The sequence below is a fragment of the Labeo rohita genome, chromosome 2 (assembly GCF_022985175.1).
Source record: "Labeo rohita strain BAU-BD-2019 chromosome 2, IGBB_LRoh.1.0, whole genome shotgun sequence".
In the NCBI taxonomy this organism is placed as follows: Eukaryota; Metazoa; Chordata; class Actinopteri; order Cypriniformes; family Cyprinidae; genus Labeo; species Labeo rohita.
The window spans coordinates 36,497,343-36,513,377 of NC_066870.1; the positions used below are offsets into that span (position 1 = coordinate 36,497,343).

At 32.7% G+C, this 16,035-nt stretch overlaps 1 protein-coding gene across 1 annotated transcript; it reads right to left on the reverse strand.

Moving 5' to 3' along the window:
• Window positions 1–1,530: 1,530 nt before the first annotated feature.
• On the reverse strand, window positions 1,531–15,149 carry rnf126 (ring finger protein 126). The gene is made up of 9 exons (XM_051136314.1): window positions 15,010–15,149; window positions 9,133–9,191; window positions 8,791–8,848; window positions 8,202–8,437; window positions 7,058–7,126; window positions 6,903–6,972; window positions 6,671–6,764; window positions 5,040–5,155; window positions 1,531–2,714 (listed from the first exon to the last, which is right to left on the reverse strand). Exons 1-9 carry the CDS (start codon window positions 15,082–15,084, stop codon window positions 2,562–2,564), a joined length of 930 nt encoding a protein of 309 aa, XP_050992271.1. The 5' UTR covers window positions 15,085–15,149; the 3' UTR covers window positions 1,531–2,561.
• Window positions 15,150–16,035: the final 886 nt, after the last annotated feature.

The window sequence follows — 16,035 nt, forward strand, 5'->3', positions numbered from 1 at the left end:
AAGCAACTGTTTAAAAATTATGATAGTACTAAAAATATTTTAAAAACATTATGTATATTAATTTCCATGACTTTAAATAAAGATGCGACTGAAATAAAATATAAAATAATACATATTTAAACAATATAAATAATAAAATAATAAAATATAAAAATATAAGTAGCAATCGATTTTTCTTTTATGCTAAAAATCATTAGGATATTAAGAAAAGATCAGGTTCCATTAAGATATTTAGTACATTTCCTACCGTAAATATATCCAAACTTAATTTTTTATTAGTAATATGCATTGCTAAGAACTTCATTTGGACAACTTTAAAGGCGATTTTCTCAATATTTTTATTTATTTTTTTATTTTTTTTGCATCCTCAGATTCCAGATTTTCAAATTATGCTAAATTATAAGTTAATAAAATAATTTTCAGTTAAAGTAAAGTACTAAAAATGAATATTTTAAAATGAATAAAATGCACAAATAATTTTTTAAATAAAATAAATGTTAACTAAAATCAGATATAAACTTAAATGCATTTCTAATTTTCAATTCGTTTAAGTAGAAAAATGACTATTATGACTACTCAAAATCAAAAATGACTACTACTATAAACTATAAATAAATACTAAAAATATTACCAAAACAAGCATATTTCTAAATTTCAATTAAAGTATTAAAATGACTATTTAAATATTTTTGAAATAATTCAAATTAATACCAATTAAAAAAAAAAAAAAAAAGCAAAAATATACAACAAAATTACTTAAACTTGAAAATCAAAATGGAATTGAAAAATACAAACAGAAACCTAATAAATGTGATAATAGTAGTATATTAACGACATTAAAACACCTCTATGGCACATCCTCATAACTAATACCTTCATATAGAAATCTTGCTTTAAAAGCATCTATTAGGGGAAAAATGAATTGGAACAAATCACAGAAACTGTGGTGTTAGTTTGTGTTCTTGATATGTGTAGAGACAAATAACAGTTTTTATGAAACATTTCATCATCAGCAGTGATACATTCATTCATTTGTTCATTTGTTTGTTCTTCTCCTTTATTATGATTTACAAAAACAAACCATTTAACTTAAAATAAGTTAAAAAAAAAAGTTGCCTTAAACTGAAAGTCACTGAATATGTGTGGCAGACTGAGAGAAGACAACTGAATGTGAGGAGATTTAAAAATATAAAAGAAAAAAAGAAAGAAAGAGAGTGAGAGAAAGCGAGAGAGAGCGCTTTTATCACGTTCTCGGGCTGTGTGCCGCTTGGATAAAGGCCCGAAAAAACACAGGATGAAATAGAGAAAATATACTCCTCTCATGAGTTTAAAGGACGATGCTAAATGTAGAAAATCATATTAAATGTTGCCAAAAAACATTCACACTTTTTTGTTCAATGTTCTAATAATCTTCGCAAAACAAAAAATACTGTGCAAATAAATATTAGGAGAGAAACCTGCACTCAGTGTTTTCCTCAGTCACAGATGTTCTTGTATCGCTTGGCTTTTCACAAAATGATGCAGTTCTTCTTTTTTTTGTGTGTTTTCAATAAATATGTTTAATATATATGGGTGAATCACAAAAACATCTCCAGGTTTTACTTAACCCCAAAATCAAAAGAAATAAAAAAAAGTATTATGCCTAAAATGCATTTATTATTAAGCATGTATTTACCATAACGCATTCTCATTACTGTAATGTAATATTACAATATGAAATACTGTAATAAAGTCATTTATTATTATAAATTAAAGGAAGTACAACTAACAATATAATCTATAAACAATTTCAATCATTTTTTTCATATCACAGTAATGAGTTTTTGCATTATGTTGCATTTATTGTTACGAAAATAATTTTCAAAAAGTAACAAAAAGTTATTGGCGGTTCTAAAATAGGTTTTAGCATAACAGAGTTTTTTTCTTCTGATTTTGGGGTAAAACGTGACCGTTTTTGTGAGATTCCCCCATACGCACGTTCACATATCAGCCACTTTTATCCGTAAAAAAAAAAAAAAAAAAATGATAAAAAAAAGGTTCTATTTGAACGCATCCCTTTCGAGAGACACAAAGTCTGCTTCTAAAATGCAGTTCAGCTCGGTGTGTCTTCAAATCTGGCACGGTAACATCCTCGTCCTCTTTTCCTTCATCTCTCTCTTTTCCTCAGCATTTTTCTCACGCTTTCTGCTGATTAAAACCACGTCACGCGGACAGGTGCTGCCGTCTGCCCGCTGCGTGCGCCCGAACCTTGAGGAATGATCGCTCCGAAGTTCAATGGTTTAAAAAAAAAAAAGCAATGAAACGCTGTCTGAAGCAATAGAAGAGTGTATTTTTCTGTTGTGGGGGGGGGGGTTGGCGTGCTCTCTGACCTTTCTGGACCCGGTTGAGGGCTGGTAAGTGTGTGTTAGTAGTGATGGGCAGGTTCAGAGGTTTGCGTTCAGCCCTGGTTCCACCGTGTCGTAGATCAGTCACCGGTGGGAGTGGAAGGACGTGCCACTGCGGCGGGGCTGAGATGATGATGATGATGATGTGTCGATGTGTTCGGGATGTGGGCTGAGCTCTTACGAGTTATTGGTGGCGTTCTCGTTGCTCGGAGAGCTGGAGGAGGAAGAGGAGGAGGAAGAGGGGGTGAAATTCATCCCTGATAGGCCGGGCGGATCCGTGGCTGTGTTCTGCCCGCTCAAACTCTTCCTGCACACCGGACACGTGTCATGCTGGGAAAAAACAAAGACAAAGCATGTAACGATTTCTATTTCAAATAAATGCTGTTCTTTTGAACATTCTATTCATCAAAGAATCCTGAAAAAAAGTAGCATGCATGCATTTCTTTTTAGGAATTTTTTTTTTTTAAATTTAGGAGCGCAGTCAAAATTTCAGAAGCACCTTATAATCAATAATTTGAAAAAACTGCCTTCCCATTACGAGGTGATATTTGACTTTTGAGCGATTTACAGGGGAATTTTGTTTTTGCCTTTGTAATGGCATTTTTCTTTTATCTTTTATGTCAAATTTTTAAAAATTACATTTTTTAAACTTTTTAAAAAAATTTCTAATTAAAACAACAGAGAACAAGTAAAATAAGAATAAGTAACCAATCACATGAAATCAGTATTGGCACAGAAGCACATGAAAGGGGCATTGAGGTGTATTTTCATGTGTTTAATGAGGCTCAGAGGTGGCATGAGTGCAATCAAATTCATAAACTCATTTTGAGATTAATGTTTTAAATATAAAATTTTGAATACAGAATTGATTTAAATAATTCAAAATATACTTTAAAAATTAAACCAAATCTGCCAGTAGGTGGCAGCAAGTCACTGATTTAATTATTATCATTCATTTGATTCGTTTGAATGGCTGATTCGTTCAGGAATAAAGCAAATGACTCTCTTTATGAATCGGAAATTGAACGTTTTTTTTTGTCTGGGTTTCCTTGGTAAAAATATGATGTTATTGCGGTTGCTTTAACAAAAACAACCCACAGCAACAGTTTCAGAGTATCCCAATTCCTCAGGAAAACCGCAGACTTGGCAACACTGCGGTTACTCAACATGGGAAAACTGTAGTCAAGGATTTTTAAAAATTAAGTATTCAAATTGAATCGAGCAGTCACGACAGATCTAATTTAATCCTAATTTATATAAATAGCCCTAATGTATTTTTTATTAATATTTTGATTTTTTTTTGTTTTTGTTTGAATTTCAGTTAAAGTTTTAGAAAATTTGTCGTGTTTTTGTCATTTTTAAAACTATTTATTTATTACATTTAAGTTTACATGATATTTTAATTTTAAATGTCTATAGAGTTTTAAGTTTAGTTATTTTTCTACATAAAGTAAAATTAAATAAATGAAAAATGTTGCTTTGGCAACTAGCTTACATTAAATAAGTTGTTTAATATCTTATTTTAGATAAAGTTTAATTTATTTCAAGTCACAGAAATTGCTATGATTTTAGTTTAAGTTTTAGTTAACTAAAACCCTGTTTTTGAAGGATCACGTAACAGTGAAGACTGGAGTAACGATGCTGAAAATTCAGCTTTGATCACAGGAACTCAAACAGAAATAACTTTTAAATAATATTTCACAAAATTAAAAATTTTCACTGTATTTTTGATCAAATAAATGTTAAAAACTTTTTTTTTTATCTATATATCTTAATATGACATATTATTAAACCAAAAAAAATGGAAATTCATTGTTAGTTTTATTTTGTAATAAAATTACATGAACAAAGAAGTAAACTTGATGTTGACATTTTTGTCATGTCTGTGAATGCTGCACAAATGTCTACAAACTTAACAATTAATAAATATTATTTGAATTAAAGCCTTTTTTAAAATACTGTTTCAATTACTGGTTTTATTTTTTTCCTATAAATTATTGTTAGTTTTAATTGTTAGCTTTTAAAAACTGGCAAAAGTCAGTTCATGAAGGACATGAACCTCCAGGAATCATTTTGGGGGGGAAACAGCAGCAGAAAGATTAATAAGCATCTGCCATGGATTTTAAGATATATTGTGACAGCAGCTGTTTTTTCTGTTTGATTAAAGCTACAAAAAATATCTGAAAATGAACTCGGTTGACGGCCTCGTGTGAGCTAACTGACAATCCCTCACTGAGCAGTGACTAACTTCAGCTCTTTATTCCCATCCTATTCATTTTCTTGTCATCAAGTTAATAAAGAGTTTGACGGGAGCATATTTCTGAAAGCCTGCCGTCTTATTTTTTACAGAAGTACTTTTTAATTGCAACACATGCATACTCATTTTAAAAAGTAGGAGAGTTCAAAGGTGCCGTATAACAGGATGAATCCAAACACAGCAGCAGCAGGAGTTATTAGCAGAAATTCAATTTGCAAACTCCTGCCTTTCTGTACAGAACCACGAACCATGAAATTAATGGTCACAAACTATGAATTGAAACAGACTTTATCTGGATCATTCATTAACAGCCAAATATACAATGTCAAAAGTTGTAAATATTTGGAGTTTAGATGATTAAGTATAGAGAAATGAAATAAAACAGAAGAGAAGGCCACCTGCTCGAGCCAGGGAACTATACAGTCGTTATGAAAGAGATGATTGCAAGGAAGTTGTCTAACGTTCTCTCCTGCGCTGTAGTCTTCTTTACAGACAGGACATTCTAGACCAGCACCTGAACCACAAAAACAAACACAAGTCAAAAACAGGAAGCATCAACATCACAATCCAGCACATCATCACTATATCACAATTCTGATGGTGAGTGTAAACCGGCTGTCAATGCGAAAATATACAGTACATATGTGATCCTAGATCACAAAACCAGTCTTAAGTAGCATGGGTATATTTGTAGCAATAGTCAAAAATAAACTGTATGGGTCAAAACTATCGATTTTTCTTTCATGCCAAAAATCATTAGGATATTAAGTAAAGATCATGTTCCATGAAGATATTTTGTACATTTCCTACTGTAAATATATCAAAACTTAATTTATGATTCATGATATGCATTGCTAAGAATGTAATTTGGACAACTTTAAAGGTGATTTTTCTCAATATTTTGATATTTTTGCACCCTCAGATTCCAGATTTTCACATTTTCGAATCTCAGCCAAATATTGTCCATACACCAATGGAAAGCTCATTTATTTTATTAATACTTTATGAATCTCAATTTCAAAACAATTGACCCTCATGACTGGTTTTGTGGTCCAGGCCATGGTCACAAATGTTCAAATTTGACCAGTCTGTGGGTTGTTTGAACGACTAAAGAACTAGTCAACTGTGATTGTGCAAATTATTTATTGTGGTATTGTTCAGGCGTTATTTGTTTTAATACACACTACCAATAAAAAGTTTGGGGTCACTAAAATTTCTAACGTTTTTGAAAAAAAAAGTTTCCTCGCTCACCAAGACAACGACTATTTGATAAAAATACAGTAAAAACAGTAATATTGTGAAATATGTTTATGAATTTAAAAAAGATGTTTTCTATGTGAAAATACTGTAAAATGTAATTCATTCCTGTGATGCAACGCTGAATTTTCAGCATCATTACTCCAGTCTTCAGTGTCACATGATCCTTCAGAAATCATTCTAACATGCTGATTTGCCACTCAAGAAACATTTCTGATTATTATCAATATTGAAAACAGTTGTGTTGCTTTGCATTTTAGTGGAATTTGATGCATTTTTTTTTCTGGATACTTTGATTCTTCTTTGAATAGAAATAAATGCTACAAAAGAACAGCATTTATTTGAAACTGAATTTTTTTGTAACATTATAAATGTCTTTACTGTCACTTTTAATCAATTTAATGCATCCTTGCTAAAAATATATATATTCATATATTTTCTTTTTAAAAAAAAATCTTAGTGAGCTCAAACTTTTGAACTGTAGTGTGTGTGTATTTTTATATATTACAATTTTTTATATTTATCTTATTGCACAAAAGTATGATTTTGCTCATGAAAAAAAGCCTAAGACATAAATGCAGGAACTCTGCTCAAAGCAGCTCTGAAGTTTGCACTAAAAGGCATGAAACCTTTACAAAGGCAGTGTTTTAAGAGCTGCACCAATCAGTAAATGTAGATGTAGAGTTTTACCATGTGGGAAGTCTAACATTAAACACAGATTAACTAACGCTCCAGCAGTGTGTGGTCATGTATCAGACGTCTGTGTTCTTACCCACGTGCTCCTGTGTTATCTGGACCGTAGGGAGATTCTTAATCTTCTCTTTATCTGCCGGAGGGGGACCCGTATTTTCAAATTGATTTAATAACTACAGGACAACAACAGGGACAAAAAGTGAGTATGTGATAATACTGTTCTTTTAAATGCACTAACGCAGGAACATGGGGCTCTGTAGAGTTTCATGCTGATTGTGGTTAGAAAATAATGCAATAAGCCACTTGAGGACCTGTGTTATGATGGCATCTAATCCATTGGCACCCCATGCATAGTCCATTGGGTTTGAATGCAGCATTCCCCTGTAGGACAGCAGTTTAGAATCCAGTGATCAGCTGTGGATTGTCAAACACTGAGAAATGATGTAAAAAGAGACAAGGGACTCACCATGGCCCCATTGCCATATTCGGCATAGCTGTCGGAGCAATAATTCCATTAACTAACTGCTGAATGATTCTGTGAAGAAAAAACAAATTAACATTTTCAAACATTTTAAAAATGTAACAAAAACATTTTATTCCACCCTTAAACCTGGCAACACTCTGACAAACATATGAAGAGTTTATTCGCAAACTAGCTAACAACTCTGTTTAAAAAATAAATAAATAAATAAATCATTTTTTTATAATGTTATCATGTTTATTGTGGGTTTTTTTTGGGTTTTTTTTTTGGTTATTTTTACTTCAAATCAAAATAACCCAACTGCAGTTTTATATAAAAACAAACATGATCTTTGCAAATTGTTTAAAAAAATTAGTTATCTGTTTTTGCAAATGAGCCCTTCATATATACTTTATTATTACTGTACAGCAGAGATGCCCAAACCAAGGCCTAGTAAAATATTAAAATAAACATATAAATTAGAAATTAAGATATGCTACAATAAAATGGGTTTTTTTCCCCATTTTTTTAACCTACTTTTGTGATATGGCAAAAAAAATTGTTTGTTTGTTTGTTTTTTTATTTTAAATAATTTAAACATTTTGTATTATTTTAATTTTTATTTTGAAATGTTCTTATTATATTAACATTTTAATATCATACAGTTGGAAATAATGCAATATTTACTTCTTCTGGCCCATGGCAAGTTACATTTTTGGTCTTTCATATTAAGACGTTTGGGCACCAATATTTAATGAAATGGGGCTCACCACTCCTTTTGACCAATGATTAGTTAGTTGATTACTAGGTAAGGCATTAAAAAAAAAACTTTCACAATTTTAGAAAAGCCATCATAAAAAGCTAAAAATAACAAGAAAAAAAAAAAAACTACATATCACATCTAGTAATATTATAAATATGTTATTCATATATATTATTTTTACATAATTTTTAAAAAATGTTATATATGCATTTATTATCTTGACATTTGGCCTGGAAATCACATTTTTAAATTCCATACAATTCCCTGATTTGTTTCCATTACAGTTTTAATCCAGAAAAGATAGATCAGTTTAAAAACTTCAATAATTCAAAATGCAAACCCGCCTGAATAAATCTGCAGTACAGTGCCATCTTGCTGAATTCTTACCCTTCTAAAGTAGGTACACCCTCATGCCGCGCTCCTTGTCTTCGGGGAGCGTGTCGCCCCCGTGGCTGTCTCGCCCCGTAGCGCTGTCGCGAGGCCATCTCCCGTTCTCTGCGGTTCTCTGCGTCACGGTTATCTTCCGCTGGCAAACCTGCCCTGAAGTCGAAACCCTCATCGAAGATCCCCAGAGCAAACTGCCCGTATCCATGCGGGAACGTAAACAAGTGCTGGTCCACGTTCTGACGGGTGAGAGGTAAAGCGTTCATGAGCTTCAAACAGCCAGTTGTTTCACACACACGTGATTTTCTTAATGTGGCGTCTGTGGTTTTCTACGCAGTACTGGAGGCCTGGGAGAATATTCTACACTGCTTTCAACAACTTGATGATGATTTGCATGCTTCCATTTATCAACCACGACAGTCTAGATCTGTATGTTGCCCTGGATAAGAGCTTCTGTTAAATGCATATTGTCAAAGTTTGCATTCCGGGCCACAAATCTCACTTTTAACTCAATATATATAGACCAAAGTTGCATGCCAAGTGAAGTCAGCAGCCAAAGGCAGTTACAGAGACACAGCAGACGACAGCTCACCTCAAACGAGGGCCGATTCTGATCATTAGACGCTGTGGATGTGGACCCATTCTCTGCACTGAAAGCCAAAAGAGAAAAACATGCAAAGAAAGAGAGCTTTGATAAAAACTGTGATAGAAAATATTAAATCTGTACATTTTTGTTTTGTAATGCATGTAAAAATCATTCAGTGTTTAGAACTAAAATGTCTTCATCCTGCTGAGGAAATTAATGTGACACCGGTTTCCTGATGTGGAATCCCTTCCAGAGAAGCAATTTTTGGCAAAACCGTAATGCAGTATTTGATTTTCCTGTCCAAATAAATCATTTCTACAAATCCACAGGAGCAGGTCAGTACTATACCTTCCCTCTTCAGGTAACTCCTCGATGAAGCCGGACTCACACCGCGGACAAATGTAATCCTGAGAAAACAGAGATCGGAACAGTATATTAACACCATATACATAAGATGTTAAGATGTCCACATCAAAAAAAAATTGTGAACAAAAGTGATTTAAATTGAATGTACGTAAAGTGTCTACTTTTAAGTTTTCAAATACGTTTTTGGAGAATAAAATGTCAAAATTTGGTTGAAAAAAAAGTTACATTGTCATTCAGTCTAACAATATTTATGTAAAAATTCAAACAGCATGCTTATTCTGACTTGCACATATTAATATATATATAAGAATAAGAGAGCACATTAGATTTGATTGTTTTAAATGAGTACAAAATTGTGGCAAATTTTAAAAACGTAGAATTACAACTAATTAGTATTAGGGGTGAAAGTAATTTGTCTTTTAATGGCATAAATTTATTTTTGTTGTAAATATGCCTGACAAGATTGTTACACTGAATGACATTTCAGTGGGTGTCTTCAGTAAATTAGGGAAAAATGTAAGATATGTAATTTTTTACTCAGAAAAACAAAACAAAAATGCAATTAAACAGGAAACGTAAACATTTTTTTAAAAAAACAACAATTTAAAGCAGTATTACACCTATTGTTTTTATGCCTAAACCCTTTTTCGTCTTTGACCCATACACTTACGTTGAAGTACTAACATAACTAATAACATAATATAAAAATAAAAGCTAATTATAAAAAAATTAATTAAATTTACACAGCACATAAAATTAATAAAACTTAAAATAAAATTTTATTTTATAAAATAAAATGAAATAAAATTTGAATGAAACCTGAAAATATAAAATACAAATTTTATTCAAATTATTATCAAAGGTGATTAACAAAGAACAACTGAGAAAGTAATTTTTGTATATTTTATGCATCACAAGTCTGATCAATAGTAAAAAAAAAGTTTCAAGAGTTTCAAGACATGTCTAATAACAACAAGAATGCATACTGATGTTAAGCATTACATTAATGTTATTAATAAAAGTATTATTAAACAAAGAAATTCTAGATTTTAATTTAGAAGTCTATGATGACAGACAGGTAGAAATCATAGATCAAGAAAACTCAATGCAGGGACTGGTTGCATAAAAGGCTTAAACTAGTTATCTAATTGTTTTCTTTATTTTTTTTTATGCTTGGTCTAACTTGGATCTGAAACATGAGACCGAGACCCTCGGCTAACTGCTAGTTGGTCAAACTAGTTCTTAAGACACAGCCTTAACATAGTGGCTAAGTGCACCATAGTGCAACTGGCACCAGCACTGTCAAATACATAGTACATGTATTTTCTTCACCCGTTTATATTGTGATCTAAACATAAACAGCAACCGCAGAAGAGTTTGACTGATCTGACATTGCAGCACTGTGACATCTGCAATCTGGACACACACAAGCGCTGCTTGAACTGAGCAGATTTACACAAAATGGTAACGGCTGTCATTCATAAACTTCTACACATCCTTAGCCTCTTTATGAGTTTGTATAAGAAATATTTAGCCTCACATGACATGCTTTCATGTACAAAGAAACATGTTCATTTGAAACTTTTCTTCAAAAACCATCACAAATAAATCCTCCAGGATTCCCTCTATTATATGGAAAAACGTCTGCAGATTGCATCTGGTCTTGTATCATGACCTCCAGCTGACCTGGAGCAGCGCTCTGTTCTGTTTGGGCTCTTTCTAGAATCTCCGCACAATAACAGGAGGATAATAATGCTACAGAATGACGAAGCAAAAGCAAAAGAGCTTTGTGACGCCATCCATTCTCTTCCCTGTTCCCCTCTGAAACCTCATACAAGGAGCAGCATGTGCAGAAAGATCTCTGGCCTCGTATTTCCTGAAAGCTAGAGATAACAGTACGTGTGAAACTGACAAATTGAACAGATCTGTGGTGTAAGATTAATTGCTGAGTGTCCTGGATCATTCACAGTGAAGCTGACAGTGAATTAAGGCACTTTTGCGAATGACATCATCGTTCTCCAACCGAATTAGCTTCATTTATTACGAGTGTCAGCAGAAAGTTGTAGAGCCAGAGAGTGTGACCTTCACTAGCACATGCTGTGTGATAAAACCAACTACAACCTACTAGAGACACCAGTGATATTTTAGTAGAACTGAGACACTGTGACATTTTTATTCAGATTTTAAAATATTTTTTATTTCTATTTTCTATTGTTTTTTTAATGTCTCCCTATTTTTATTCATTTTTATTTATTTATTTTAGTGATTTGAGTATATCAATTTAAAATAAAATAAAAAGAAAATGTTGCCTTACAAACTAACTGAATAAAAACATTAAATAAAACCATTAAACACACACACATTTTCGTTACTTGAAATAATATAAAATATATATAAAAACTTTAAACGGTTTATATATATTTTATACTATTTCAAGTAAAGAAAATGTGTGTGTGTGTGTGTGTGTGTTTAATGGGTTTTATTTTAATTAACCTATATATCAGGATCTTGATCCTAATCTGACATTAATCGTAATCATTTCTAAAATGAATCATCTCATTATACCACCAGTCTTCAGTTACAACCAAGAAATTGGACCTAAATAAATCACAAATCAGATAACAAAACCGCATGAAACACAAATCAATAAAATTAGACCAACTTATACATCAACTTGTCAGTTTGAGGCAAAAAGACACTAAACTCATACAAACAAGACAACAAGACTGACGTATAAAACAGAGATTCTAACCAGTCAGTAAAACTAACCAGGTGATCTCATATTAACTAGCCTTCAGTAACAGCCAACTACATGAGCCATCAAAACTCATCAATTTAATACCATTTACAATAATTAGATAATAGCACCAACCAGTAGATCTCATAATAACCAGCCTTCTGTAACAGCTATCTATATGAATCAAAGATCAGAAACCTAAAGCACACATAAAGCAAGCTCCAGCATTTGATCAATTCATAAACATTAGGTTATTATAACATTAGATATGACTTGTAAACCAAACTAACTAGTGGCTCTCATAACAATCGACCTTCTGTAACCTAAACATGAATCACAGAAAACCAACAACCATTGACTAACTTAACCTAAACACAGAAAAATCACAGTCTTGAAATGTTTACAATTAATTAGGCTTAGATAAAAACACAACTAACCAGCTGACCACATAACAACCAGACATCTGTTTCAATCAAAACACACCACAAACACAAAAGACAAAAATCAGCATCTAATCAACGTAACTGCTTTGAGAATCAACCGCATCTTATCACATTTAGTTAATAAAATCAAACTAGCTGGTCTCTAATAACCGGTTTTCAGTTGTAGTCAACTAAACTACATGACATGACAGATCAGATATCAAAATCAGGGCTGTGAACATCTGAAACTTTATAGCAAACCGTATTAATCACACAATATTTAATAAATAACATAACTAGTTTACCCAGCTAATCTCATTACTAGCTCTGTTTAGACCAAGTAAACCACATTACATACAGATCAGACAACTGAACCACAGGTGCCATCAAAAATCTCACCAATTTAATATCAAAGATCATAAGCTCAATTTAATACTACTTTCAATACTTAGTTAATAGCACTAACCAGAATAACTAGCTTTCTGCATTAGCTAAACAAATGAATCAAAGATCAGAAACCCAAAGCACACATAAAACAAGCTATCAGCATTTGGTAAATTAATAAACATTAGGTTATTATAACATTATATACTACTTGTCAACCAAACTAACCAGTAGCTCTCATAACAATCAGACTTCTGTCAACTAAACGACATAAATCACACAGACAACCCTGAAACAAAGACAAAAATCAGCTTCTAATCAACTTATTTGCATTGAGAATCAACAGTATCTTATCATATGTAGTTAATAAAATCTAACTAGTCTGTCTCTAATAACCAGCTGTTAGTTATAGCCAACTAAACTTCATGACACAACAGATCAGACACCAAAACCAGGGCTGTGAATATCTGAAACCTTATAGTACACAATATTAATAGCCCAATATTTAGCAAATAACAACTACCCAGCTAACCTCATAACTAGCTCTGTTTAGACCAAGTAGCTAAACCACATGATCTACAGATCAGACAAATTAACCATAGGTGCTATTAAAATCTAACCAATTTAATATCAAAGATCATAAGCTTAATACTACTTAAAATGCTTAGTTAATAGCACTAACCAATAGATATCAGAATAACTAGCTTTCTGTAACAGCTAACTATATGAATCAAAGATCAGAAACCTAAAGCACACATAAAACAAGCTATCAGCATTTGATCAGTTAATAAACAAGATATGATTTGCAAACCAAACTAAATAGGAGCTTTCATAACAAGCCGCCTTCTGTCACCTAAACAGAATAAAGCACTCAAACTCAACCATGAAACAACCTTTGACCAACTTAACCTAAACCCAGAAAAATGACAATAATTAGGCCTAGTTAAAAACACAACAACTAACCAGCTGACCACATCTGTTTCAATCAAAACACACCACAAACACAAAAGACAAACACTGAGAAACAACACTATCTTAGCAGACTTATTCAATAAAATCTAACTAGTTGGTCTCTAATAACCACCGGTTTTCAGTTGCAGTCAACTAAACCACATAACATGACAGGTCAGATATCAAAACCAGGGCTATGAACATCTGAAACCTTAGAGCAAACAGCATTAATCGCACAATATTTAACAAATAGCAACTAGCTACCCAGCTAACCTCAAGGTGCTATTAAAATCTAACCAATTTAATATCAAAGATCATAAGCTTAATACTACTTAAAATGCTTAGTTAATAGCACTAACAAATAGATGTCAGAATAACTATTTTTCTGTAACAGTTAACTATATGAATCAAAGATCAGAAACCTAAAGCACACATAAAACAAGCTATCCGCATTTGATCAGTTAATAAACAAGATATGATTTGCAAACCAAACTAAACGGGAGCTTTCATAACAATCCACCTTCTGTCACCCAAACAGAATAAAGCACTCAAACTCAACCATGAAACAACCTTTGACAACTTAACCTAAACCCAGAAAAATTACAATAATTAGGCCTAGTTAGAAACACAACAACTAACCAGCTGACCACATCTGTTTCAATCAAAACACACCACAAACACAAAAGACAAACATCAGCATCTATTCAACTTATCTGCATTGAGAAACAACAATATCTTAGCAGACTAATCTAACTAGTTGGTCTCTAATAACCACCGGTTTTCAGTTGCAGTCAACTAAACTACATAACATGACAGATCAGATATCAAAACCAGGGCTATGAACATCTGAAACCTTAGAGCAAACAGCATTAATCGCACAATATTTAACAAATAGCAACTAGTTACCCAGCTAACCTCATAACTAGCTGTCTGTTTAGACCAAGTAAACCACGTTATATACAGATCAGACAACTAAGCCACATATGATACACAAGCCAGATACAATAATGTCAATACTACATTTTTCGCGATGACTAGTTAGTGAAAGTACCGAGTTCATTTCATAACAAGCAGCCTTCTGGTTTGACAGTTTACACAAACAGCAGAGCTCTGGAAAGATCTTTAATCTGCGCTCAGTTCTGCCAAAAATCAGTCTGATTAAACTCTCACCTCTCCAAGTAAGTGGAATTCAATTAAATCTTCATTTTAATCCTGATTGTTGCTATTGGCAACCAGCAGCCTGTTAGCCGTTAGCACAACCAGCGCGTACAAACGCGTAATAAAAACAGGCCGTTTGTTCCGTTACACCCATTTATTCCGATTCAAAGCCTTAAGGAGAGGCTCGTTAAGACCGCGGCGTCTTACCGGGAGCCGAGGGCTGATCTCTTCCGAACACCGGTGACAGAAGAACCGGCAGGGCCGCGGGGGAGCTTCCGCCATCTTCGCTGCAGGACCGACTGAGAGCGAGAACGAGGCGAAGTATGGAAGCCCGGACGGAGAAAGAACTAGTGCCGTGAGCGCGTACGGACGGCGGAACGCGTTTGGGAAAATACATACAGCGGCACACTTCAAATAGTCTTCACATCAGAATATGTTTTACAATAAAAATAAAAAAAATCTTTGAAACACTACAAACCTAGCTAAAATTCTTACAGGACAAAAAAAATCACATATCACATTTTTGATAATGTATATTAAACATATATTTTTTTGTGTGTGTGTGTATTTTATATATTTTTTTCATCTTTTTTGGCACGAACATTTACCTACGTGCTTTTTAACCGTGGTTAAAAAAAATATTGCACAACAAAAAATAAATAAGCTGAAACTGCCACCTAGTGGAAAAAGAGGGAGTCGACGAATGTCTTTTAAGCCATTATAAACTAATAAACAGATCCATTTAACCATTTAAAGATGTCTTTATGAGTGAGTTTGTCAATAGCAACCTGTTTTATATATTGTACTACTTTATATCGAATCGTGTACAGAGATCTTTTGTTATGAATATTACAAATGTGCAATTCCATTACCATCCTGCAGATGGTGCTAAAGCATTTACAACATTCAGAAACACAAAACTATTCAGTCTTGGAGTATTACGTAATTTATCACCAAGAAAACACGAAAACATGATACCGTTTGGGATCTCCTACTTTAAAGAAAAACTATTTCAATATTAGATGTTTAAGGCCTCAATTAGTTCTTAGATTATTTATAAAATAAATAAAAATATAAAACCAAAACATTACACTAAAACTTTACTTGGAATAAATGTTGAAAACTGAAATAAAAGAAAATACAAAAAATTAAACTGATTTTATTTTAGCTAGTTGCAACATATCTTTTCATTTAGTGTAACTTGGTGTACTAAAATATACAATAAAATAAAAT